Source organism: Syngnathoides biaculeatus, chromosome 11 (genome assembly GCF_019802595.1).
Source record: "Syngnathoides biaculeatus isolate LvHL_M chromosome 11, ASM1980259v1, whole genome shotgun sequence".
Taxonomy (NCBI): Eukaryota; Metazoa; Chordata; class Actinopteri; order Syngnathiformes; family Syngnathidae; genus Syngnathoides; species Syngnathoides biaculeatus.
This window is the reverse complement of record NC_084650.1, coordinates 21,848,145-21,876,075: the sequence shown is the minus strand read 5'-3', so window position 1 is coordinate 21,876,075 and position 27,931 is coordinate 21,848,145. Positions and strand designations below refer to the sequence as shown.

The 27,931-nt window shown below is 39.3% G+C and overlaps 2 protein-coding genes across 4 annotated transcripts in view; both read left to right on the top strand.

Annotated features, from left to right (window-relative positions):
* Nucleotides 1-4,251, top strand: part of ablim3 (actin binding LIM protein family, member 3) — a 46,974-nt gene extending 42,723 nt beyond the window's left edge. For both annotated transcript variants that reach the window (XM_061834649.1, XM_061834648.1), the window contains 6 exons: nucleotides 1,892-1,921; nucleotides 2,246-2,301; nucleotides 2,426-2,492; nucleotides 2,595-2,605; nucleotides 2,705-2,785; nucleotides 3,112-4,251. In XM_061834649.1, the coding sequence (XP_061690633.1) occupies nucleotides 1,892-1,921; nucleotides 2,246-2,301; nucleotides 2,426-2,492; nucleotides 2,595-2,605; nucleotides 2,705-2,785; nucleotides 3,112-3,225 (359 nt within the window). In that variant the 3' untranslated portion in view covers nucleotides 3,226-4,251. The remainder of the gene's footprint in view (nucleotides 1-1,891; nucleotides 1,922-2,245; nucleotides 2,302-2,425; nucleotides 2,493-2,594; nucleotides 2,606-2,704; nucleotides 2,786-3,111) is intronic.
* A 1,290-nt stretch (nucleotides 4,252-5,541) lies between these two features.
* Nucleotides 5,542-27,931, top strand: part of afap1l1a (actin filament associated protein 1-like 1a) — a 32,315-nt gene continuing 9,925 nt past the window's right edge. The window contains exons 1-4 of one of the 2 annotated variants that reach the window (XM_061835534.1): nucleotides 5,542-5,757; nucleotides 27,219-27,344; nucleotides 27,421-27,504; nucleotides 27,581-27,660. In XM_061835534.1, the coding sequence (XP_061691518.1) occupies nucleotides 5,709-5,757; nucleotides 27,219-27,344; nucleotides 27,421-27,504; nucleotides 27,581-27,660 (339 nt within the window). In that variant the 5' untranslated portion in view covers nucleotides 5,542-5,708. Of the gene's footprint in view, nucleotides 5,758-19,658; nucleotides 19,833-27,218; nucleotides 27,345-27,420; nucleotides 27,505-27,580; nucleotides 27,661-27,931 lie in introns of those variants that run through there. The other variant, XM_061835535.1, reaches the window with a different exon arrangement.

Here is a 27,931-nt window from a genome sequence, read left to right as displayed (position 1 = left end):
TGGATTGTACACATATAATGGCCAACAGTCGGACTTGATGATCATAGCAAAAGGGTGGGAGGTGAGTCTTCACCAGGCTCACAGCGTGACTATAACAAGGCAGCTGAATAGGACAGGTACAAAAAATAAAAGACAAAATGACAAAGAAGTGCAAGCATGGGAAGAAAACTTATTTTATCAGTCTCACTGCTTCTCTTACCCAAAATATGATGAACATTTCATTAATCGAGAGGGGTCCACATCATACTCTTGTCCATAATATTTAATACCAGAATTATGCCCACAAATAAGCAAAGGATTAGAATCAGATTCTGACAGTTTGATCACCTTGTTAAAAAATTTTGTGGTTTTAGTTCCATCATGGTATGGCAATTAGAACTCTAAAAAGATATTGTTTGTATTTTGAAGTAAAACTGTATTTTAAAAATGAAAATAAAATACAGTATTCTTGATGCTATTTTGAAATGTTTTGGTAAGTAAATAATGAGCCCGTCTGTTTTATTGTTCAACAACATAGAATCTTAGTTACATTTTCACTTTTAAAAAAGAATTCTGAATAAACTCAGATTAAAATAAAATATATATAAGAGGCCCCGTAGCTCCCAGTGGGGCCTCCACTCCCTGAGAAGGGTTGCATCAGGAAGGGCATCCGACGTAAAAATTGTGCCAAACATATGTGCGTTCATCTGAGATGACACGCTGTGGCGATCCCGAAAGAAACTTACTTAAAATAAAATATATATAAATATTTATTTAACCATTTTTACACAGGGTAACTCTTATAGCAGTTTGCAAATATTCATTTCAAGTGTGATAGGAAAGGGTTCATGCCATTTTTTTATGCACTGACGACCCCTACCACCCCTAAAAAAAAAAAAAAAAGCTAATACTGCTAATGTAAATTCCCAGTGGTTTAGAAACTGTAACTTTTTAAAACCGCTGTGTAACTTGAAATCAGTAACAGACTCCAAGCTACCCACCAAGCGTTATTTCACAAGTCTTAGACTGAGTTTGTCATTGGCCTTTGGGGTGATGGTGCTGGCGTTGCGGGTGCAGGTCAGGATCACGTTCTGGTTACCAGAGCGTTGGGGCAGATTCACTGATATGTAAATTGGGTGAACAGTTGCTGTCAACCCATGGTTGGTCTCCAGCAGCCAGCAGAGAGGCAGGCTTACTGTGTCACTGTTGGGACTTTATATGACTACACTGGTCTGTCATTAACAACCGAGGTTCAACCAGGTGTGCACAAGTGCCAGATGTGCCGAAGGTCCCAAAGCATCATTGTGCATGCAGCACGTTGAGCCCCTGACATTAGCACAGCAGCTTGTCATCATCTGCTCTCCTTTTTCAAGTGCTTCTTTTCACTTGCACGCTCCATCGCTTTCGTCATCTCCCTCTTTGCTTTGCATGCTACTTCCTGTTTTCTTCTCGTCCTCATCCTCCTTCTCCCAAGACGTGCTTCTGTACGTTCTATTCTTTATTGGTCCATACATCCTTTCATCCACCCATATGTGTATGGAACTCACACCCTCTCTCCTGTGCACAGCTGATGTCCCATATCCTAATTTATTTATGAGCTGTAAGATCTCTCATTAAAGCTCTTTCTCAAATGGGAGGGGACACAACTGAACAGGGATCTGTTGGCTATCGCTGTAAGGCAACAACCACAACAAAAAAATGTCAGTTTGATTCCTCTCTTGACCGGCCTCTTTCTTCCTGTAATGTACATGTACCTGTGATGATGTGTGACGCTCCCACGCATAACACAAAAGAAAAGGAATCCAACTTGTCATTCATGGTTTAGATTTTTCAATAATAAGTAAATACAGCTTCCTTTTTATTTGTTTAATTTAAAAAAATTAATGGTTTTCTCATCATTTGCCTTTCACAGCTCCTCATTCCCAATACAGCACTGATAGTGGTGAGTAATTTGAATAGTAAAATGAAGTCACAGTGCTTTGCAAGTTTTACATTCATTTTAAAGTCAACGGTTTTAAAGTGTATAATTGACTTCATGTAGAAATGCTGGCCTTAGCGATAATCTTCAATACTCCCGTCATCTTGAAACGTTTGTAAATAGTGAGCGCCATCTTGCGGTTTTAGTGTGCCACTAATGTTCTGTAGTATTTCCATCTTTATTTTGAGGCTGGAAAACGTGACCTTTGCAGATTTGGTGTCAGACCTGAAGAAAATGAGGACAAGACAATAATACTTTTTTCTTTGCATGATTTTTTCATTATTTTAGATTTTGTGTGCAAGTCTGCCTCACTTCCAGGTTATGGACGCAATGGCATACAAAGGGTGAGAGTGAATCAGACAATGCATTTTTTAAAGAATATGCAATTTTTGGTGTATGCATGTTGTATTTGGTATGGCGGCAATTAGGTTCTTCTTTGTGGTTAACTTTGCTTTTAACTCCCTTTAGCCTCAGAGTGCTGACTGCTACCAGTACCAGTACAACAGTAGCAGTGAAGTCCACTGGGGAAGCAGAGGTAGGTGTACACACTGTACATTTAAAGCATGTTACTTATTTAAACAAGTGTTTTGACTTCTACCCATTGAACTGACTCAACTATCCTTCATTTTAATTACAGCGGAATACAAGGTAAGGGTTATACACATTTTTCTATTCAGGTTTTGTCCAAATTTCAAGTGTTAAAATGAAGGTAAGAGAGCTCTTGCCAAAATAAGAATTTCCCTGCAGATTTACCCCTATGAAGCTCTCATTGTCACCACCAGAGGGAGGAACAAGCTTCCCAAAGATGTTGAGAGAGCCAGACTCGAGGTAAAATATGAGAAAGTAGTGGACGCTCTCAGGTCATCCACAATCTGTTTCAGAACACCATTTATTTTTTACTAATTAAATAATGAAAAGACCAAGAAGAATATAACTGACTCTAATGATGTGCAACAAACACAATGATGAATGTGCAGATAGAGCAAGGATGCAAGTCACTCTGCATAAATAAAGCATAAACATTCCAATGTGTACGTTCCGGTTTTATTGTCTCACTAAATTGTTGCTCATCCAGATATAAACGATACTGTGGATATTTTACACAAGAAAGTGGAATAAATAGTTCAAATGAACAATTTCACCCTCTCTCCCAGCGTCACTTGTCCGCGGAGGAGTTCGTCCAAGTGTTTGGCATGACCATCGAGGATTTCGACAGGTTGGCTTTATGGAAGAGGAATGAGCTAAAGAAACAGGCCCGTCTCTTTTAATAGCGTGCGGAGATCTGTTACATACTGCCATACATCTAGAGAGAACTGGAGATATCTGCACCGTTTCACTGCCATGGCTGAGAACCTGTTCTAGATCTCCTCAAGCAACCAACCAAATTGTGGGTACGCCAGCATGGAGTTCTGCGATTCAGAGACATCCGTGCACAGAAACAGTGCTTGTGTGTTCACGTGCTGGAGTGGTGTGAAAGCAATACAGGCTTGTTGTAAATGATAGATACCATCTTGTGCTTTTTCTTGATTGTGAAGGATTAAGGAAGGCACGTCTGCACCATACAAACAAACAAAAACAGAGCTAGCTGCCCGACTTTGACACCATGAGGAGGATTTTGGCTTTGCCTTATTTGTTATGCTTTCTTCATATATTTTATGAGCGTGCAGCACCAGCAATCAGAATAAGTAGAATGTAGTTGCAGTATTTATGTCACTTTATTAGTGTGAATGATACGGGATCAGAATGGATGAGCGCTAGAATACAATTTGCTTTTTTTTTTTTTTTTTTTTGCATTTCCCCTGATTTGGCACTCTTACTCAAATTACTGTGTTCCTTTTTACTGACTAATAATAAGAAGCAATGAGTACTAGTACTTCTAAACGTACTTGACATGAGAAACCAAAGTGTGCAAATACAGATTAGCTGTAGACATTGATGTTAACGGTTACACTATTCAAAATTATGACAATGCATAGACTGTGCTGTAACGTTTGAGAATGTTCATTACGTTTCACTGATAACTGAAGGCAAGCCACAAAAATTCTGATGTTGTTGTTGTTGTTTTTGTTGTTTCTAGTTCGTTGCAACAGTGTCGAGGTCAGTGGCCATTCAAACGAGATCCAAAATGATGATCCAATAATTTTGTAGCTACTGTATACAGGGGTTTTTGATAAGTAAACAAAGAACTGCTTTGCAAGGAATTTCACGTTGCTTAAGATCCAGGGTTGTTGACGTTTTGCCTTTGAACGCTGTTATTTTGGATTTTGTCACTAAAATTAAACTCATAATTCCCACTTTTTCTCTTTCTGTATAATTTGACACAAATACAATCACTGAATACCTGTATTAGTATTGTAATGATAGGGAACCAGGTAGGCTTATTGACATTACTTCAACTATTCTACAGACATAAATTCAACATAAGTGGATTATGAGTGATGAAACTCAATTACATTTCTCATTTATTTAGTTTTATTTTTTTTAATATCATTGTTGAATTATCAGTCTTGTCTGTTCATTAAAAAAAAAAAAAAATACGGTGCGTCGCCACGGATTTTGCCAGAGAGACCCTGAAAGGTACTGTTTGTAGTTTTGACCAATCGTAGTTGGGGTAGAGTACTTATAGAGATGGAAAATATTATTAACTAGCAGCACATCTTTTAGCCAATACTCAGATATATTCATCCATCCATTTTCTTAGCCGCTTATCTTCACAAGGGTTGCGGGGAGTGGTGGAGCCTATTTCAGCTGTCAACGGGCAGGAGGCGCGGTACACCTTGAACTGGTTGCCAGCCAATCGCAGGGCACATGGAGACAAACAGTCGCACTCACAATCACACCTAGGGCAATTTAGAGTGTTCAATTAATGTTGGATGTTTTTGGAGTGTGGGAGGAAACCGGAGTGCCCGGAGAAAACCCATGCAGGCATGGGGAGAGCATGCAAACTCCACACAGGCAGGTTCAGGATTGAACTGGGGACCTCTGAAGTGTGAGGCCAACGCTTTACCGTGCCACCTCATATATATATATATATATATATATATATATATATATATATATATATATATATATATATCGGTTGATTGATGGACTATAAGTTAAGATTTTTAAAAATCACATACAGAAATATTTTACTTATTTTAATGAATAACGTGAACTATGAGTTAGTCATAAAACAATTATGAATGAGAGTGATTATTTTGTTTTCAATAACTTTTACATTTCACATTCATTTTATTCAATTTTGATGTATCTCAATAAACAATAATATAGTGTGTTTTATACATAAAATAAAAAATAAGTAATTTATTTAATAAATACATATTTACTTCTTAATTATAGCTCAATTATAAATAAAAATCCCAAATACTTTATTTTATTTTAGTTTTTTTACATTCTTGATAACTAAATTATAAATAAGAATAAAATTCATAACAATAAATTACTGCTCAAATTACATTTTAGCATTATCATACATTTTCACTTAATTTTTAACAGAGAGTTCTTTACACAGAGTAAAGAATTTGTAAGCAATTTTTGTTCAATGCAAGGTAACTAATTGAAACTAAACCTGGTAGGCGCTCGGACCGAGCGGAGCAGCAAAGTTGCCTGCCTGAAAGTTCCTTGCCGACTGCTGTGCAACAAGTAAATTCAGCGACTTGTGTACAGTACAGTCGTTCATTTCCGAAGACACGACCAAGACAGGAGGGGTCGGTCCGCTCTGGCGTGCCGAAAGTGCATCAACTACCAGATGGACGGCATTGTCACTTGCGGCGGGGTGACCTCGAACGGCACCAAATGTGAGTTCAAAACTGATTTGTGACCGGTCTCCCTGTGTCATCTGGTCAAGTGGGCGTGTGAGGTGCAACTCTTGGTTGACTCGCTTCGAGTCAAATGAAATATGATGTGATGGTGTGGATGAACATGAGTTTTGGGTGTGGCACTGGTTGTGATACCTTCTATTTGGTTGGTGTTGGATTGCCACTAACTGTTAATTCCATACAAATAATTGTTGTTAACAGGCAGTTAGCAAAACAAAATGTGTAACCGGCACGAGGGTTTAATGGAAAGTGGCATATTTTTCATTTTTATTTTGAGGAGCCAAGGCAAACCCATGGATTCTATTTACCTATACCCTGCACAGGTTCTGAGTATTTTTTTTTAATTCATCAACTAAAAAGAGTACATGTGAGAACGAGATATAGTCTTTAACATCTTTGAGGATTACTGTATTATCTAATAAGTCAATCATCTCAACACATTTGATGCTATTCAGGTGTTGGATGAATGGACGAAGGAGTATGAAATAATATCCAAGCATAAGGGAAGGAGCTGTTGCTCACAGCAGCCGCACGGAGGCAACGAGTTTCAAAGAATAAAGATAAATGAACTAATGACGCGCACGAGCAAGGATAAAAGGAACAAAACAATGACGTGGGTAAACGTGACGGAGCACCTCGCTGTGGCAAATAGCAGAGTACTGCACGTCAACTGCGGGCAAATTCAATCTCTCAACAGTCTATTTTTTTAAGTACTACCTAAAAAATAGCTATCAAAGTAATTGAAATAATAATGCATAGTGCATAATCCCCCTCATATGAAATGTTGTAGGCCCAATTATTAGTCTATAAAGGATATCAGATATTATTGTGAACAAACATTAGCTCTGAGTGTACATTTAGTAGCATTGAAAATGCTGTTTAAAATGCTACTGAAATGATTATTGCACATATTTTTGATAAATGTACCTTAATGTTTTCTAACAAATAAATGTGACTGTTTGAAACTTAAAAGTTAAGTAAAATTGAACTGTGCTTGGGCAGTGAATCTTTCACGTAAGGGAGGCTGCCTTCCACCAGTGGTACTCATACTACACTATTACTGCTGTAATTGACATAACATTAACATTAAAGGACCCCATTAAGTGCATGAACAGAGTTGAAACTTTTTCACCAGTTCAGTTTCCTAGATTTCGGCCTGGTTAAACAAAAATGCATTTGGACTTTCTGGCATGAGTTTCCTTTCTCCCACTGTATGAATACTAAGTACCTTCATTCCATCAGTAGCTAATCAGGTGAAATTTCTACATTTTAAAGTAATAATAACACGTCTCATTTCTACCACTAGATAGCCTGGAGTTACCCAGCAAGCTGTACCCAGAACCCTGAAAAAGCATGTTCCTTTGAAATGTTGTGTTTTATGTTTCACATCTCTTACTTATCTTGTTTGTTCTGCTATATTTAATAATTTGCCCTGAAAAGTCCATCATGTGGAGCCACACAGGACACACAGAGCGAGGTGCTGGTGAATTGCAAAACCCCACTGCTAGCAAGCTAGCTTTTGGGATAACAGGTTTAGAAATTAGACCAACCCATCAGCACTCCATGAACCAGTTTGCCAGCTAGCATGCTAACTATCTTACGAGCCCACTAGTTTGCTCAGGGACTGGCGGCGGTGTCTTGAAATTCATCAGCATCTTACCCTCTGTGTCGAGTGTATGCCCACAAAAGAGACATTATAGGTCAATTTAACCGTTTATTACACACAGGGGGCACACATTATTCTGCATGTGGATCATTTGAAATACTTGAGCACATACTGAACAAACGTGTTAGATTGATAGCTAACTTTTAGCCATGTGTGTTTTTAGTGCATTCAGGGGAGATGCCCACTGTGTCCGATAGTTGAAAAGTCTATTTGTCACAATTTTGGAGTCACATCTTATACACTTAATGTTTTTTTTTTTATTTAAAGTTGGCAAGCTTGTTAACAACACTCTTCTCTGTAGTGTGCCACAATTATAAAATAGCTGTATTTTCACTTTGCAGGGACTTTAATCAACATTTAATCTAGTTTACCATTTTGACCGCTTTACCCACATCTTCGTGGAAAAACATCACTTGTGTCATTTTCCACTTTGCCTCTAGCCTTGTTGGTAGGTATTGACAGCAGTCTAACTCCAACTGGCAAGAGTAGCTGGCTCTGAAAACTGTTGGAAACCTTTCGGGGTATTGTTTCACCCCTCAGATTCTCCCCTTCTGTTTCCACTGGGATAACACAGCTTCATTTTCCTTGCAAGTCAACGGGTTATTTTTCTACCCTCTTCTTGAATTAATTGTGCACATGCACACTAAGAAGATGGAATAGTCCATTGTACGAGAAGGGTCAGCAGAGCACTAAAAAAATATTGTAATAGATAAGGATGAAAATGTTCAAATTTAGCCCCACTATCACTATCTGTGTACCCTGGTTAAGGCAGCATAAGAACACATCCTGTACTTTGTATTTGCTGTGTTATGGACAATTTGTCAATTTGACAGTTTGTAGTCCAATTACCATACTGTTCATCACTTAGTTTATTCATCAAATGCTCTACTTCCTGATGACATGATGCAAGCGGATGTTGCCAGCTAACAAATCCCAAGTCATTCACCCTCTTCTATCTCAACATACACTCTCACACAACAGCTTAACATCCAGTATTTTTTTTTTCCAGAGTGACCATCATAGCCTTGTTTACATAAACACCGCAGGAGACACAGACTGGTGTTCTCTTGGGGGGATTAAATGTAATTCTGAAATGACTTCTGTGTTTGCCTTATAAACTAGAAGGAATGATAATTCCTTTTGTCTATTCTAGGTTTTGGTTGAAAATAATCCTTGTTAACTGTTCCAGGACTCTCAATTTTTAGAATAATCTATTTTAATAATAACGCATACAAAAAAAAAATTCCAGCACGATTGGTTAGTTGGTTTCAATGGGACAAATACTGCTGCTGTGAATATACTGATAGAGTGATAGAGGTGGCCATTTGTATTTTTATTCCCTACATTTGAAAATTGATCCCTGTAGTTTTACTGCATACCTTTTTAAAAATAGCCTAATTACATTTTGCAACCTCCGTGATGACATGATCTTGGTCTTTAGTAACAATATGCAACATTTAACTTTTTTCAATTTCAGTACAGCCACTATATAGAGAGGGAAACTATTTTGTTGGCAAAGTTATCAAAATTTATATTGTATAGTGTCACCTTCCTAAAATATTGTTCCAGTCATTTATTTTCTTTATTTTATAATTTTTAGAAAGAATTTTTTTTTTTTTTTGCCTCAATCATGTTCTCACAATGCTCACCAGTACCAACCTTGGCTAAAATCACCTATATCCACAGTTGTTGCAGATAATGCAACGCTACCCCCGAAAGGATATTATGAATACTTGAGACTAATTTTATTTCTGAAGAAAAAAAAAACTGAGGAAAAGTTATTTTATACTTACATACAGTACATTGTTTTTTTTAATTTTATTATTATTTTATTATGATTATTTCTAAATAGAATAGCATGTCAAGCACTACCATTTTTGAAGAGCCTTAAAAATCATTAAAAAAAAGTCTCTGTTCTTGTCTTTTTATCCATGCCCAAAAATCAGCAATAGTGAAATGTTGAACAGTAGTTTAATGCTATTATTGATTACTATTTAGCAGGTCTCTAGTGTGCGATTACCATATTTTACGCACTATAAGGCACACCTTCAATGTATGGCCTATTTGAAAACTTTTTTAATACACCATTTTTTTAATTCACCGCATTACAGGGCGCATAGAATAGACGCTCCTGTAGAGGCTGGGGTTACGATATGCATCCATTAGATGGAGCTGCACTAATGACTCAATATTGATCCATATATAAGGCGCACTATCGGCTTTTGAGAATATTAAAGGCTTTTAGGTGCACCTCATAGTGCGGAAAATACGGTAATCTGGTCACATGTGTACCTTGATTTCTCCACAGTGTGCCGAAAAAAAGATGTTTGAGTGTGCCCAGCCATTTGAAGGGAAAGAAAAAACTCAGCAACTTATCAATCGGACATAGTCATAGATTGGCTGTGTGAATGTGTGTGTGCGTTCGTGCATGCATTTCAAGCAAAGCAATTTGCTTTTTTCTTGAAATTCCATTGGAGAATTTTTTTTATGTATTCAGGACCTAAACCTGTTTGTTATTCATTATTATTTATAGACCTGTAGCAGAACTATCAAATCTATTCTAAATCTGCGTGGGAGCGTAAAGCAGTTTAAGTCTTTCGAATTGGAGTAAAATTTTTGAATGGAGGTGCTACAGTCAGACAGAGAGAGCTGCTCGCATAGTCGAAGCTATATTTTTTTGACTGCTCGCATGTAGCTGTACAAATACAGAAAGCTGATAATCTTAAATTGAATTGCAAATATAAATGTGAGAGCGTATATGGCACGAGCTCACAAATGGCGTACTCGTATAGCTAAAAAGATGCAGCTATTCTCCATGTTGAGAAACAAGCTTTTTAAAAATGCTGCAGATTTTGGATAGCCAGTACAAATCTCGATGTAAAAGATGCTGCTTTAAGCTTCCTGTGCTGCAGCATTGAATGCAGCATGGTCAGAAAGTTACGCCCACCAGTGCAAAAAAGTGTATCTTCAAACATGTATAATGTATTTACAAACAAATCTGTGAATTTACTTTAGCGTCTGTATAATGTTCTCAAAGACAATTGCAGCTTTTAAAGTAGACATCCAGGTATGAAAAAGTTTTAACTTCATAGAATATCCTTGTGTGGAAGATATTCTTAGTGCTTTTGTCACAAAGTTTTGGTTTCCGCAGTTGTATGGAATGATGCACTCTGAAAAGTGAATTATCAGGTGGGTGAGAAGGAGGAGCGGCTGTCCCCAAAGAGAAGTGCTGCGTGGTGAGATGTGAGTTTTGTAGCTGAGCAGCCATGATGAATCGAGGCCATTGTCATGCTGCATGGGAGCATATGGAAGGAATTGTCGACGATGTAGACTGCAGAATAATGGTGCATAGATGCAATATGCTGACCCTGTAAACACAATGGTTCCCTGCTCCATTTATGCAAATGAGAATTTTGATCAAAATGATTAACTGGTGACACAATATGCCTCTATCTATATATGTATATGTATGTATAGTATGTTCACTAGGGAGCGTCATTATACACCCTGTTGTCGTCACCATGCTGGATGTTTGTGACTCCATTACGCATGCATTCAACCAATGCTACTACAGGTTTTGTTCCAAGGAAGTGAACTAGAGTTTCACAAAACAAAGTGCCGATGTTTTCGCATAATTCAACACAGTCATTGTTTTGAGCCTGACTTTGCAGTAGAGGATTATCTGCAACAATAGTCATCCTGTGCTTGATAATTATGTCAACATTTCCTTAAGTGTGGAGTTCCTGCCAAGTGTAAATTCATTGTAAGCCTCCTTTCAGAGTCTATGCAGCATGCCTATTTTTAATACCAGTATGGAAAATAATTTTATCTTTGGGCAACTCATTATTTGTTGTTTTTAAATGTAAGGCTGTATACATATAAAGTGACTTCTGATGCATACAATGTGATATACTGTACAGTATACTTTCCTCATCAAAACATAGCTGTAAAACAACATAGATGGTTGAAGAAACTAACTGTTCATTAAATGGAATTCCCCTGAGCAGACTACTGTCTTTATGGCTGTGGTGAATTCTGGTTAGTTCACAGGGGCTCGAGTAATGCTTGCCAAAGCTAATGGGTTTCCACAGAAATATGTTGCATGATGTTACTATTCAGTGTAGTTTGTCAGAACTCAAAAGTGATGATTGTAAAGCGCGCAAATGGCAGCACTTATAGGGCAGCAATGTTGCTTGAGTGCGGAGGGACCGCTGGGAAGGTGACAGGTTTTGTGGGCATCATTGTCACGCTGAACACCGCTATGACAGTCCGTCAAAGTGGAACCGGTCCTTGATGCATAATATATTGGGGGACCGCTGCCTTAGAGAACTACACCACACAGGAAGTCTTTAAGTTGACCCAGTGACTTGCGTGGGGTTTATCTAGGTACTCTAGTTTCCTCCCACATTCTCAAATCTTGCATGTTGAGCTAATTTAAATCTTCAAATTGTCTTTAGGTGTGATTATGAATGGTGTTCATCTGTATGTGTCCTGCAATTGACTGGCAAGCCTATTGGGGCCTAGGATAGGGCCAAATTCAGCCATGAACCTAGTGAGGATAAGTGGCACAGAAAAAATACGGCTAACAATCTGTCTCTGAAGGTACTGGTTCTGTCTTTTAATTAGAGATTGTGGTCAGGAATACATACTGTACAACAAAAGCATACTCATTTTTAAGAGTATAATCAAGGGATGAGGAATCGTCTATTTACAAACCACTCTCGAGACAAAATAGTTCCCTTTGTCATGTGTCCCTGCGAGTTTGTCGCGTGTATACGGTATTACCCTTCCCATGTACGGCATCGTTTATACTGTGAAACGACAGTGACTCCACTTGCATCGTTCTCGGTGAATACATTTGTGTGAGGGCGACATTGCGTTGTGGTGATCTCATACGACTGTGCAGTGAATAATATCAAGTGTACTGTGGGGTCTTTGTGTAACATCAGCCCTCAGTGTCATTTCAGACATGAATTAATCACACAGATAGATGAAAATTAGAATGGAATAGTAGCTTTTACAGACGGCAGCCCTTCCAAGTCTTTGAACTTTGGCCTCCAACCGTCCCTTGACAAGCCAATGGCCATTTGTCTATTTTCAATATCGCTGTTCTAGGCTGGTGGATCCAAAAAGCATTTTGAAAATCTGGAAAACCCCCAGCGGGTTCATTTCAAGTACACTTGATGGTCATGTACATGACCTATTAACACTACTGGTCGGAATTGGAGGAATTAATAGGTGATTAATTGTAGAAGCATATTTCTTTATTTTTTTTTATTTATTGGTGTGGAACACTACCACTTAGCAAACATTGTTGCTTTATGTTAAAACAAAAGAAACTTTTACATATTACTTCCTGTCGTCATATCATTGTAACAAAGGCAGTTCGAGTTTTGAAATATGTAGACAACTTTACCATGTTAGTTTCCAATAATGGTTCCACTCCCGCAGCACGGTGGATCAGCTGGTAAAGCATTGACATTACAGTTCTGAAGTCCTGGGTTCAATCCCAAACCCACCTGTGTGGAGTTTGCATGTTCTCCCCGTACCTGTGTGGGTTTCCTCCGGGTACTCCGGTTTCCTCCCACATCCCAAAAACATGCAACATTAATTGGACACTTTAAATTGCCCCGAGGTGTGATTGTGAGTGCGGCTGTTTGTCTCAATGTACCAGTTCAGGTTATACCCCGCCTCCTGCCCATTGACAGCTGGGATAGGCTCCAGCACCCACGGTGACCTTTGTGAGGATAAGCGGCGAAAGAAATTGGATGGATGGGTTCCACTCCAATTAGTGCCGAGTGTGTGAGAGGGAGAGAGAGAGAGAGAGAGAGAGAGAGAGAAAGAGAGAGAGAGAGAGAGAGAGAGAGAGAATGTGTGAGTGAGAGATACCCACGTCACCCTTGCATGTTTTTTTTCCAGGCTATAGTCAATAACATCTCAAAGCATTTGTATTAAATCCCAAGTAAAACCAGTTCCATCCAATTTAATTTTTCTTCAGAGATGTAAGAACTATAATTACAAAGGGGGAGTAATGTGCTATGGAATGTATATGCCAGAGGCGCATTTGCAAACATGAGATGAAACTGAGGCTGGGGTGTCAGTCATTTGAGATTAACATATATTGGAAATAGTCCAGCTCACAATATTCTCTTACTTGTACTGTAATCAATGTCAGATCATTTCTGTATTTTTATGATAACCTGAAGCATCTTCCTGAAAATAATAAAAACAGTGGGAAGAACATGCTTTTCCCACTCCCTCATTAATTTGTACATCCTTCCGACTTCTCCAAACATGTTCCACATGTTCACATCACAAGATGTTTACCGTCTGCTCGTTCTGTAGTCTGTTAAAAAGTTGTAAAAAATACAACCTACTTTTCTTTATGCGTTTTTTTTTTTTTATAGCTAGCATACAGGAACTTGTCTTGGGAGATATTGTTGATTTCTCATGGATGGAGGTTATTTGCTTAAAGAATTTTTTTTGCACCTTTTTCATTTAGTTGAAAGGTCTGATGCCATTAAAATGTTAACATGTCTATTTTCTGCATAACATAGGTCAAAATGTGTATTGTGACCTGTTTTAAGTTTATCCATGCAGTTTGTATTCAGTACATACATCCATTTTCCGAACTGCTTATCCCCACTAGGGTCGTGGGCTTGCTGGATCATATCCCAGCTATCTTTGGGTGAGTACACCCTGAATTGGTCACCAGCCAATCGCAGCCCACATATAAACAAACAACCAGACGCACTCACAGTAACACCCATGGGCTATTTAGAGCCTTCAGTCAACCTACCACACATTTTTTGGGATGTGGGGGAAAACTGGAGTACCTGGAGAAAAAAACAGGCAGGCACAGCGAGAACATGCAAACTCTACACAGGTGAGGCAGGGTGTCACCCTTGGTCCTCAGAACTATGAGGCAGATGCCAAGGAAGGGCAAAATCCAGAAAAAGGAGCTGATCTGTGTCAGGCGCCTGTGTTCTGTAGTCGCGCTTATTATTCTTGTACCTGCTCACTTTTTCATGGTTAGGATTCACCCACTCAACTCAGCTTTGGAAATGGATGAATGAGAGCACAGCGGTATCTTATGCCAAGCTAAAACTTGCACTCGGCATCACTTTCCACCTTCAGAGGAGTTGTAGAATAAAAGGCTTCGTTTTATTTTTGGATAAATGCCTAATCATTTCAGAACCAGAGTTCTGCTGTGTTCCATTTCTACATTTAGTGGAGGACGACTTTGGTGAATATAGCAGAAAGCTTGTATCAAAGCTATCTTTGAAAACAGCAATACACACGCGGCAGTGTAGCGATCGCTTCATTTCAGGTAGGAATTATTCTTCTCAATCTCAAATTACCAGTAGGTATTTATAATACCAAGTTGTCTGATTTGAGAACAATGCGTATTAAAAAAAAAAACTGTCCGTCACAGAGGATTATGGAGGTTATGTGTGGCCTCAATCGCTTCCGTGTACGTTCCATAGAGATGACTCCATCCTTTTTTTTTTTTTCCCCCAATCATAGTTAATGAATAAGAGTTTGTGTAAAACCAGGGGTCATAGCTGAAAAGATCGATGAATTCCGGCAAAGGTTAACGTGTGGCGGAACGCTTCCACCTTCACGAGTCATCAACCGGTCATTATGTGGGATTTATTCCTGATTGAGAACGGCTACAGCAACGAAGTTTTTGCATGCATCCAGACTTTTATACACTTTCAAACTTTTCCGTGTAAATCTTGACGATTAACTCACCAGATACATGTGTAGGTCCAGTTGTCCAAGACAAGCGGAAGCGAATTAACAGTCCAATTTCTTATCGACGCCTCATCAGCATTAAATACGGGTCCTCTAAGTCGAGTTTATCTAATTTTCCCACGTACCTTCGTTTATTTTCACCTTCTAAATGTCTAACGGTATCGGACAAGACTCTAGGCATCGTGCTATAAGACATATTTTCGTGTCATCTCCAGCCGACTCAGCATCGAACAATGCTTTGTTAGACTGGCAATATGGCGAGATAGACAAAAGTCACATGATTTTATGACGTAGGTGCACAAGCTCTTTTGCAACAACATATCATTGGGTAAAAGGAATCTGAACCTCTCAAATAACTGAAAATACAGTTCATTTTCCCTGTTAGTGGGTGAACAATCTCACGCTTGGTGACTTCTGCTTCACATTGATAGGAAGAGTCAACGTCACTATTAACGCTAGGTCGCCACATGACATTGAAATATTGCCAACTACCAGTCAAAGCAAAGCTGTTTTCCCACATTCAAATTTAGAAGAACAGGGATCCAATGAGAGTAAAGAATATTTATTTTAAATTCAGTTGTCTCATCTGTCAAGTGTTTTAGGCCAACTTGAATAGGTTGAAAAGGGCATCCTGAGCACTTCCAACCCAAGTTATCTTGCAATCTCAATAAAAGTACATTCAAGACTGACACAACAAATGTGTGGCATAAGGCCTTTGAATTACAGCAGTAGAAGCAGGCACATTCACTCCTGTCTGGAAAAGGATCGAGGGTCACTAGGGACAGCACAGTAAAAGTGGATGCACGTAAGCTGACCGGAGGAGGAAACAGAAGGCCGGAGGTGATATGTGATGTCATCATCAGGGAGAGGAAAACCATCTCTATAGGGGACACAAGGGCCTTCCACATAGTACCTGGTTCATCCAAATGAATAGGATATTGTTGGCACCATTAAGGATTAGAAAAAATTCTGAATTTTGAATAGTTGGTTGATTAAAAATGGCATCAAGATTTAAAATTGATATCAATATCAAATACATGATCACATGATCGTCTGAGAAGATTAAATTCAATGGTCTCTATTCTCAAGGTTGTAACCACAGTTTACAAGCAGATAATTTTTTCTCCCCAGATGACACTTGTAAAATATATATATTGTTTTTAAATGGTGGCAGTGGATTGTTTATTATTGTTTTTAAATGGTGTGGAACAGTGGTGAATTTTGCACGTCTGCATCACAGTTCTGATGACCCGGTTTCAAGTCTAGCCCCGCATGTGTTGTGTTTGCATGTCAGGGTTTTTGCCAGGTACTCAGATTTACTCCCATATTTCATAAACATGCACAGTAGGTTAACTGACGACTAAATTGTCTGTAGGTATGAATGTGAATGGAATTGGTTGTTTCTTTATAAGTGACCTGTGATTGGCTGTTATATACTGCTATGTGTGTGCGTGTTCTATAATAAATAAATATATAAATATTTGTTAATAATATATAAAGTAACTAATAATAATAAATGAATTCAAATAAACCCATCCACTTTCTTAGCCGCTTATCCTCACAAGAGTCGTGAGAGTGCTAGAGCGTATCTCAGCTGTCAATGGGCAGGAGGCAGGGTACACCCTGAAATAGGTTGCCAGCTAATCGCAGGGCATCAAATAAACCCACTAATTGTAATTCTTCAGAGAAGAATGAACAGTAAGAGCCAAGTGGTAATAATCAACTGTACCCTGAAATGTAAAGGCCAGGGGATCATTTGAGATCTTGAGAAGGACTGCTTACATGAGACGCAAGTGTCAATCATTTCTGAGTCAACTATTTTTAATTATAATGCACATATTTTAAACAGCAAACCTCATGTAAAAAGTTTTGTCTTTAGGTGCACATGCACAGATATTATTTCAATCACTAACTCAACAATAAGTTGTTTTACAAAAAAAAAAAAGGGGTAGAGGAGGTAGTGGCACAAGCCGGTGAGACAAAGCATTGTTGGCACTCCTCACAATGTAATTTTAAAAACCTTAAGAAGATCTGGTCTTAAAGGCCGACACATTTTTCACTCCTCGGTAAAGTGGAAGTGAACCAAGTATAACTGCTAAGAGCTGCTTCTAAAGCATTCATTAATGGTATGGTATGTCCCAGTTTAATAAACACTTTGAAATAACAAATATCCTCAAATTACTTTTATCTGCTATTGTTATTTATTAGTTATATTAATTTACTCTATGTAAACATGTTCTAATCATTTCAGATAATAATCAGCAACCATGATTTAACAAAGTAGGACACACAATGCAACACTTTATTTATTTATTCTTTCCAGGTGTTTACATTTCCAAATCATCACTTCTACAACATTCCTGGAAAATCACAATGTTCCACCACTGGTGAGCTATTTTCAGAACAGGCCTGGGGGCGATTCATGTGGTGCTTGAGGCCGAGCTGGTGCCCGCGGCCACAGTGTTTGTGATCCCTGACCACTGTGCAGTGGCAAAAAATGTGAGAGATAAAATATATTTAAAGAGAAGGTTGGTTTCAGATTGTGCAGTTTCAGCTATTCATGAATGCCCAGACATGTCGTCTAAGTCAGGAGATGAGAGCCGTCACTCTTGGGAAATGTCTAGAATCTTAGGGAGAGGGTGAGAGTGGAATCCATCTTGATAGTCGCACCAGCTGGCAAGACAAAACAATATTGGCACAACTCACAATGCAATTTTAAGAACCTCATGAACATCTGGCCGTCCGGTCCACCCACATGTATTGTAGGAATCTGGGCCACACTGACCTCAGAGAAGTAGAGCACATAGAATAGATGTTTTAGAAATGTTACCTTTTTGGCAGGGTTGTGGGTTCAATATGCCGCACAATATTTGAAGGAATACATGAAATCTTGACTTCAGCTGTGACTGAGATGATGTGTGACCACGTTAAGCCTATTCATGAAAGTAAGCTTTGGTTGTTGCTCACATCTCGCAGACCCCGGCACCCAAAGTCTTGGACCTGCAGCGATCTTTCATGTCCGAGCAAGTTTGGAAATGTTTGTTTAACCGACATGTCCAAAGACAATAAAGAAGGGGTTGGGACTTCCAAGAAAAGCCGTGTAGTTTTCATTAGATGGAGCTCTCCCAGGGGGAGACCTCTGGACTGTCAGACCTGTTTTTGGTATTGTGGGCTGAACTCCTGGATTCTCTAGTTTGACTCAAAAATATGACAACTAACATCCATAGTTGGGCTTCAAGGTGGTTATGTTTTATGATCTACTTTGCTTTTCTTGCCCCTCCTCTGCTATCCATCATATTGTGAGTTCACAGGCTTACTGTGGAGTTCAGAGGTCAAATTTAGTCACAGTGCGGAGTGGTTTGCAAATACCATAACCAAACTTAACAGGGTGTGTCTGGCATTTGTCACAGTCAGAACATTTCAGGGGTTATTAGGAGATAAATTTGAAAATAGCTGAAACCTCTGTACAATAATCTTTGATGTCTTGAGAAATGGTCCTCCTCATTAAGTTGCTGTATTCCAATTTGTTCTCTGTGTCTCTGAGCTGGCTGCTTCCCTCTTCTTGTCTGCCAAAACAAGACCAAAGGTCAGTCAGTCAAGGTCCTGTGACGCTGAAACTGTTATTCGACTCAAAAAACAATGGTGAAAAGAGCAAAATCTCATCTAATAGCGGAAGGTTTACCTAATGTTGTGGCCGCTGTGCACTCGTGTTCAAGATATTGATCATAAGAGAAAATTTTATGATTGCAAACTATCACTGTAATTATATGGTCCTTTTAAAACTGGATGGGTTGTGGGGGTAGGGGGGGTTAAACTGTATATTATTGTCTTGTGCCCAGGGGTTTATGAGTGTCACGTTTTTGCCAATGTTCGTGTTTCATCATGTCGAGCCTGTGAGTCTGCTTGAGGGCAACGGGTAACTTTGAAAAGTTCCAACTTGCCTCCCCCTTCAGCTGACTCTACTTGTTTTCTCAACCTCCCAGGTAACTGAAAAGTTTCAACTTGCCTCCTCACTCAACTAACTACTCGTTTTCTGAAGCTCATTTTTACAAATAAAAACACTTCCACTGAAAGTGGTCGCTTGGAGCAGTGAAGCAGAATTTTATTATCAAAGAATACAATGTATAACTGTTCTGTCAAATAGCAGAGACTGCCTTATTGCTGTAATTTCAATTGAAAATACAGGCTAAGCAGAAGATACAAATACTGGAATAAGTAAAAGGTAACTTGTAGAATACAGTATGTGTTTTTGGGAGTGAGACACTTTCCCAGGTGCTTCCCAATCCTTTAGGATTAGACCAGACAGGGACCTAACAATGAAACACACACACACACCCACTAACAAAAGCAGCAGGAGGATTCCCTCCCCCACAAAAAAAAAAGAAAAGAGAGGTGGTGAGGTGGAAGGGAGGGAGCGTAGAGATAACCGATCAGAGGGAGGAAAGGACTCAAGGGACTGTGATTTCAGCAGCAGGCAGGCAGGCAGACTGGTGCTCACCACCACCACCAAACTCGAGAAGCCAGCCAGGAATTCACTCTGGAATATTTTTTTACACGATTAGCTGGTTGTATGAATGAACCTCTATGTAAACTGGAACCATGGTCGGAGTCTCATCCACTGCTATGGAGGGTAAGTGTTATCCAATGCCCCATATTCTCTATTCCAGTCTGAACGGTAAATGTTAATGGGCCTTTACATTCACAATGAAAACGACTAGGAAGGTTTTAAGGTGCCAGTGACACTGTGGGATCAACTTCATGTTTCTTATTGTAACACTGAACTTTCAGTTGAATTTACTCTAGTACTGTAATCTATTTTTTTCCTACCACAGGGTATGTTGCCAGAATAGTGGTAGTTGTCTTTATTGTGTATAGGCATGGGCAAAATTGTTTGTACCCATTAAAGTAAAAAAAAAAACACCATGCTCACTCAGATAACTTGAAACTGATGGGACTGCAAATGACCAAAAAAGTTCAAATCTTTTGGGAGAATGTCCTTTGGACAGAGGAGCAAAATACAAGCTTTTGGGAAAGCCACATGAGCCATATATGTATGGTTGCAAAAAGGGGCCATCTGAAGAAAATAATAATGAAAAAAAACACTGGACCAATTATGAGTTATGGACGAAGCTTGATTATGACATGGGGCTCCTTTGACTGCATCCAGCACAGGGTGTCATTAATTTGGGCAGGATGCAATGAAATCTTGAAACTTCTTCTTTTTCTTTCGGCTTGTCCCATTAGGGGTGGCCACACCGTGTCATCTTTTTCCATTTAAGCCTATCTCGTGCATCCACCTCTCTAACACCCACTGTTTTCATGTCCTCCCTCACAACATCCATCAACCTTTTCTTTGGCCTTCCTCTCGCTCTTTTGCCTGGCAGCTCCATCCTCAGCACCCTTCTACCAACATACTCTCTCTCGCCTCTGAACATGTCCAAACCATCGAAGTCTGCACTCTCTCACCTTGTCTTCAAAATATACAACTTTGGCCGTCCCTCTAATGAGCTCATTTCTAATCCTATCCAACCTGTTTACACCAAGCGAGAACCTCAACATCTTCATTTCTGCTACCTCAAGTTCTGCTTCCTGTTATTTCTTCAGGGCCACCGTCTCTAATCCGTACATCATGGTCGGCCTCACCACTGTTTTATAAGTTTTGCCTTGCATCCTGGCAGATACTCTTCTTTCCCATAGAACACCAGACACCTTTCGCCAACTGTTCCACCCTGCTTGGACTCGTTTCTTTACTTCCATACCACACTCTCCATTGCTCTGTATTGTTGACCCCAAGTATTAAAAGTTGTCCACCTTCGCTATCTGTTCTCCCTGAGCTTCACTCTTCCTCCACCCCTCTCATTCACGCACATATATTCTGTTTTACTACGGCTAATCTTCATTCCTCTCCTTTCCTGTGCGTACCTCAATCTTTCTAACTGTTCCTCCGCCTGTTCCCTGCTTTCACTGCAGATCACAATATCATCTGCGAACATCATGGTCCAAGGGGAATCCAGTCTAAGCCCGTCTGTCATCCTATCCATTACTATCGCAAACTGGAAGGGGCTCAGTGCGGAACCCTAATGCAGTCCCACCTCTATTTAAATTCTTCTGACACACTAACGGCACATCTCACCGCTGTTCTGCTACCGTCATACATGTCCTGTACTAATCTAACATATTTCTCCGCCACACTAGACTTGCGCATGCAGTACCATAGTTCCTCTCTTGGTACTCTGTCATAGGCTTTCTCTAGGTCTACAAATACAATGTAGCGTATTCTGACATTCTCTGTACTTTTCCACGCGCATCCTCAAGGCAAATAATGCATCTGTGAAATGAAATCTTGAAACAACATTATGAAAAATGAGTTGCATAGTGTCCAAAAGCTTTGTGGGGTATTTTTTTCATGTTATTCCATGATGCCACAGTTCAGAAGTAGTGCCTGATTTGCATTATTTTCTGCAGAAATCAAGGGATATTGCCACATGCATACAGCAAATCGGATTGGACTGGAGTAATACCGTCCTCGGTTTATACTATTCCAAAGGCGTAGAGAGTGGGCCTTGCTGCAAATAAGGAAAGCTCACAAGTGAGTGATGCCACCCCCCCCCCAAAGTTTTTTAATTGCTTGTACTATAGATGCCAAAAGTTGCAGCAGCAGCACATTACTTGTCTAAATGAATGTGTGCATAGCTCTCACTTTACTTCAACATACTTCCTTGATGCCAATATGTCACTAGATTGCTACATTTCACGACAGTTGTTTGATGGGCCTAAGCACCAAAACAGCAAATAGGTGAGTATTTTTGTCAATAACCGAGGTTTGAATCCCAAAAACCTGCATATTTGCAGGTTTTTCAGCGAAAACCAGAGAACACACAAGTATACAGACGTTCATTGTCAGGCTGTCCTCGACTCCTTACAATTGATTATCCTGTAGCTAATAGAGTAAAGTTTGTTTTTTTTCCCTACCTACTAACACTTTATTCTCGGAACTATCCTTAAACCACATATATTGGGACAAGGTTTTTTGTATAAACAAAATTTGAGACAACAAAATCAACCATTATTAAGCACTTAGCATTAAGGTTAGCAAGTGCTATTTCAGGTGAAAGGAAAAATCACCAAATACCATTCATCTCTCTTATACCTCATGCTATATGTACATTATACATGTAGTAGTGTCTTAAAAAATAACTTACAGACACTCATCTGTCAGTTTTAGCAAAGCTTTTCCAGTGGCCCAACAGTGAATCCATCTCCAAGAAATGCCCATGCAGAAAACATGGACAGAGGCCAAATGGTTCCACGTGGCGCAAGTTAATTTTGGGTGACACAAATAATGCTTTTATTAATGTTGTTGAGGCAGAAATATTTGTGTCAACCAAGTTTTTTTGGGTCAACTTAGGTGAGTTAGAGGTTGTTTTTCTACCCCCAGCCCTTATTCATTGTACTATGAGGTTCAACTATATAATAGTGGATGGTAGCTGGGATTGCAAGTGTACTGAGCAGATACCGTATTGGGGCTGAAATACCTGTTGACTGGTCATTTATTGACTAAACCTCGTCACCGTGTCATACACACATGCTAATTTGGTTTCTCTGTTGCTGTGTCCTATCTTCGGTTGCAGCAGTATTGTACCCCACAGCCCCAACTTACCTGTGGGTGTCTTGTTTTTTTATGCTCACGGTCTGATTTCAAATAAAATCTGTTTAGTGTGGCCAAAGCCATATCCCACGACATTCCTCCATTTTTGTTAGCGTTGCTTTTGTCTTCTATTTAAGTTTTCTTGCATGCAGCAGTTTATTACAAGAATAGTTTTTGGTCAAGGCTGTTTTTTTCTCATTCCATTCCTGATTTCCTACAGAAGTTCCCTAAAAATTATCTATTAAACAATTAAAAGCCTGGAGTGTGTCTAGCTTCATCATTTAGTTTGCATTTACGTGAGAGCTTCCCGAACAACAGAAAACTAGAAATTGTCAAGACACCAAACACGTTTGGTACTCACTCGAAATGTAATAACTTTAGTAAACTGAAACAAACTGTACTGGTTAGTGTTATTTGTGCTTTTGTAATGCTGCTTTATTGTGAAAGTGACCATTTGGCACCTGAGCTGAGCTAATTGGGAAATTCAGGAGAGTCTCTGTGTAACCAAATTCCTTTGTAATTAGCTGGAATATGCGCAACAATGTTGTGAAACAGTGGCTGCTGAATGTCTGAACGGTCACCTAGGACAAAAGTCATTTGTGTGTATGTGTCTGTGTGCCTTTGTCTCTTAGTGCTGTAGACTCAGCAAATCCCATTAAGGAGAAAAACAACTTGTTCACCCAGCTGAGGTCAGATTATTTCTCATATCAGGGTGTGTTGGATGTGTTAGCACAGGTGCTCTGTTTGCTGACAGGATTCAATTCCTAAATAGGCACCTACTTTCTCACCCACTTCTCCTCCCCTCATCCTTGCAGAGTTGCCTTGGCCAAAAAACTCTACACATGCATTTTTATACAGAGGCTACACTTTGCAGAGTCTTGCACTATTAACAAAGTGAGGAATGTGTGTGGTGTTTACCAGCAATTGTCAGACAAGTGAGAGGAAGTCAATGACTGACAGGGCCCAAACCTTTTGAATCACTTTAAACATTTCTGGTGGGACACTTCTTTGTTTTTTGTCTCTTCTTTTTTGGCTCACATTACCATGGTTTAAATTTTTGTTATAAATATATTCTGTCAATATTTTAAGTGTCAGCAATTTCGGGGTGGCAAAAGAAGATTAAGCTTTGTCTGCTTTTGATTAAAATGTGACCTAAAGTTTACTCGGTTTCCCGTCAGGTGCTTTGGAAGGCAAATACACAACACATCTGAAGCGTTACAGACTTTAATAAATGGGATATTTTAGATTTACCCTTAGTTATTATGAGGCATGACTGGATTTTAGGGTATTCTTGTGTGCCTCATGTGGCAAGTAGAACATTAAAATTCTCATTTTGTCACAGGTAGGAATTGTCAAATCAGATAATCAGTTTTTAAGAGCTCAAGCCTGAGGTTGGGGGAAGCACAGTCAAACTCCAGAGCGACAATCTAAACAGCTGGAACCTTTGGCAAAGAGACAGCTTTCACTAAGCCAAGTGATCCGACTCTCATGAGCCTCCCAATCCCCTTTGCACAGTGAATTGCGTCATAATCAGCAGGGTCAAAGTGGCTGATCCGTGCATGAATCACTTCTTTATGCCAACTTTACATGAAGTGCAAGTATGGTTTTAGTACAATAGAAGGAAATGCTTGTAACCGTGCAGTAAAACACTTTACTAGATGGAAGCTGCAGTTCTATTTGTTTTTTGACCGGAGGATTGATGGTCCATTGTTCAGCCCATAGGAAGACCTACCTCAGGAAAGTATGTCTGTTGATTTTAGGGTAGGGAGTACCTTGCTCCCTCACACCATTGACAAAAATACCTCCTGTACACTTCATATGGCAATTCTTGATGATGCCATTGAAAAAGTAATTAATACATGACACAAATCTTTATATACTCTAACCTGTTTTTACCATACACCGAACGTCTTTATTGTTCCAACTTCCTAAGTACACACTGATTGCATGTGTGTTGTGTGTTTAGTGGAACTGGTCATGTTGCCTTCTGGCTGCCTTCCCTACAAAGAGTTTTCTGGCTGAGTGACTGTCCGATGGTTGACCTCAAAAAGATGCACGGTTCAGTAGGTCTAATATGTGTGGACTGTGAAAATGAAGCAAGTAGGAGGGAGGTATGGTTGGCGCTCGGTGGTTTGAATTATGAAGACCTTGGGGCGATAGCGTTGACTAAACCAAGTGTAAAAAAGATGTAAAGATTTTAGAAATAGAAAATTACACATTATCCTACCACATTGTTGAAGGAAAACGTGTAACAAGTGATAGGGGGTACATGGTGGCTTTGCTTGTGGTGGCAGTTGCTTGCGTCTAGCATCAAATCAGATAATGCAGGAAGTCAAACAAAGTGGCTGTTGCCGCAGGGTCAGCTGTAGGAATTATTGGCATTTCCACCAGATGCTATTGGTTTAACAATACTGCTACTAGTTTACTTTTTCAGTGTTGATTTTTTTTTTTTTTTAGTTTTACCAACTATCGAAAGCAAAGCAAAGCAAATGTATTTGTATAGCACATTTCATACACAAGGTAACTCAATGTGCTTTACATGATTAAAGGCATTTGAAAACAAAGAGATAAAACATTTAAAACGGGATAAAAACAATGAAAATGATAAACACAATATTTAAAAAACAGACAAAACTGCATACAGTGCAAGTAATATGATCAAAAAGTGGATATATTCTAAAAAGCATGAGAAAAAAGAAGAGTTTTCAACCTGGATTGAAAAACATCTACACTTGGGGCTGACCTCACCTCTGTTGGCAACTTATTCCATTTGTGTGCAGCATAATGGCTAAATGCTGCTTCACCATGTTTGCTTTGGACTCTGTGCTCCACTATTTGACCTCAGTCAGTTGATCTCAGAGCTCTACTGGGTTTGTATTCCGTAAGCATTTCTTTCATGTATTCAGGACCTAAATCATTTAGTGACTTCACTCGAGATATGTTTTTCAGATGGTAGAAGGCAGTTTTTGTGATTGTTTTGATATGATTGTTGAAAGTCAGGTCGGAATCAATCAGAACACCAAGGTTTTGGACTTGGTCTTTGGTTTTTAAAGATAGAGAGTCCAGGTGTTTACTAACAGAGCAATTCTCTTTTCTTCATTGCCAAAAACAATTGTCTCAGTTTTGTTGTGATTTACTTGAAGAAAATTGTGGTTCATCCAGTTATCTGATTTAGACAGTGGCACGATACCTCAATTGAACTGTAGTCATCTGAAGACACTGGTAAATCTAACTGTGTGTCATCTGCATAGCGATGGTAGTCAAAATTAAAGTTTGGAAGAATTTGACCCAACGGTAGCATATACAGGCTGAACAGGAGAGGTCCAAGAACTGACCCTTGAGAGACCCCATCGGTCATTGCCATTCGCTGAGACCGAGTACGTCCACTGATCACAAAGTATCTCCTTTCCTCCAGGTAGGACCTAAGCCATTTAAGGATCTACACACACTGCTGGTCACCACATTAAGTACACCTATGGTTTTACATGAGAACAGACATCTAAATTAAATGTAAAAGTTCCTGTATTTTTGGCATCTTCCGGTGAGAGGAATTGTTGCTGCATCAGATGACAATCATGGAGACTTCACCTGTATCATTACAACACAACACTTTGTAAACAACAACTGTATTCTTTTTATTCACTGGAGTGGTAAGTTTTATGTGTTGTCACTATGACAACCAACCACACAAAGAGACACTGAAGCATAAAGGAATTTAAGGGATTCATTATCACGGTAGATCCAAATGTGTGTATTGTTTTTTTTTTTTAAAGCAGGGAGTAGAAAATCTCGCATCAACATGATGTGAGCATTCCTAAGAGTGTGTCATTTCGTGGGATCAACTTCTACATGCCTTAACATCTCCCGACTAGAAGATAAAATCAAGTCTACAAAGGAAAAGCGTGGCTGCTTCATTGTAAATCTGCTTTATAATCTTTTACTCCTGTCAAGATCTCATTTCTCATCATGCTGTCAAAGATTTTCCATTCTTCCTCATCGGTGTTTGATTGACTTTGTTTGACATTGCTCGACCCAACCATTTTATGAAATGCTGCCTAATAATCATGTTGGTTCTCTTTAGTTTGTGGATTACATCGCTAGTTTGCTCCCTCCAATTCTTGTTTTCCTAGGTTTGATGAGGAGTTTCATACATCTGTCCCGTCACTCTATGCGGGTATTGTTTAGTCTGGCTCCTATCAGAGGAGGAGAGTGATGTCCAATGACTGTGAAGGTTAAAGGTTTAGAAAAGGAAAATATACCGCAAAGCGAAAAGAGGCCGCTAACGTGCATTTAAGCTTGTTTTGACATCTTTGTCCAACCGTTGCTCTATGCTGATACATCCACTGCTGACATTTCACCCTGACGTAGCAATGGAGTTGCTGATGAGTGAGCTGAGTGCACTCTTGAAGTTGCTGGATAAGGAGACCCTGACCTCCTCCACGCAGGAGAAGAAGACCTCAGTTTGGAACCTCCTGCAGCAGATACAGCCATCAGGTCAGTCAAAGAAACAAAGACGTTACATATTTAACTCAACCACAAGTGTTTAATTATGCCTACCTTTATTCACCAGTTTCAGGGACAGACTACATATATGTGAACTCGGTAGTGTACAGGAATGGAACCAGCTTTGTGGAGTCCCTCTTTGAGAAGTTTGGTGCGTTAAAGTGCAGTACATTTATAGTGCACAGGACCTACTTTTGTCTTTAAACATGAATTGTTTTAATTTCCAGACTGCGAACTTGGAGACCTAAAGGATGTTAACGACGATGTGAAGCTAGGAAAACACACACAAAATGAGACTTTGAAACAGGTCAGTGGCCTAATTACTTGTCCACCCAACTGTGGATTTCAGACTGTAAATGGAGGATGTGATATGCAACTCTCCACATCATTTGAAATCTATGCTATTCTTTTCAGCCTTTCTTCTCCAAAACTAACTATGTGTGCAAAGATTGTGATGTATAAATGATTGAAGAGGCCTTAAGGAATAAAATACAACATATTCCATGCTGCGGAGTTTCCCACATGCTCATCGGATTGTAAATTAAGATTTAGGACTCCACCCTGAGAATCACTTTTTC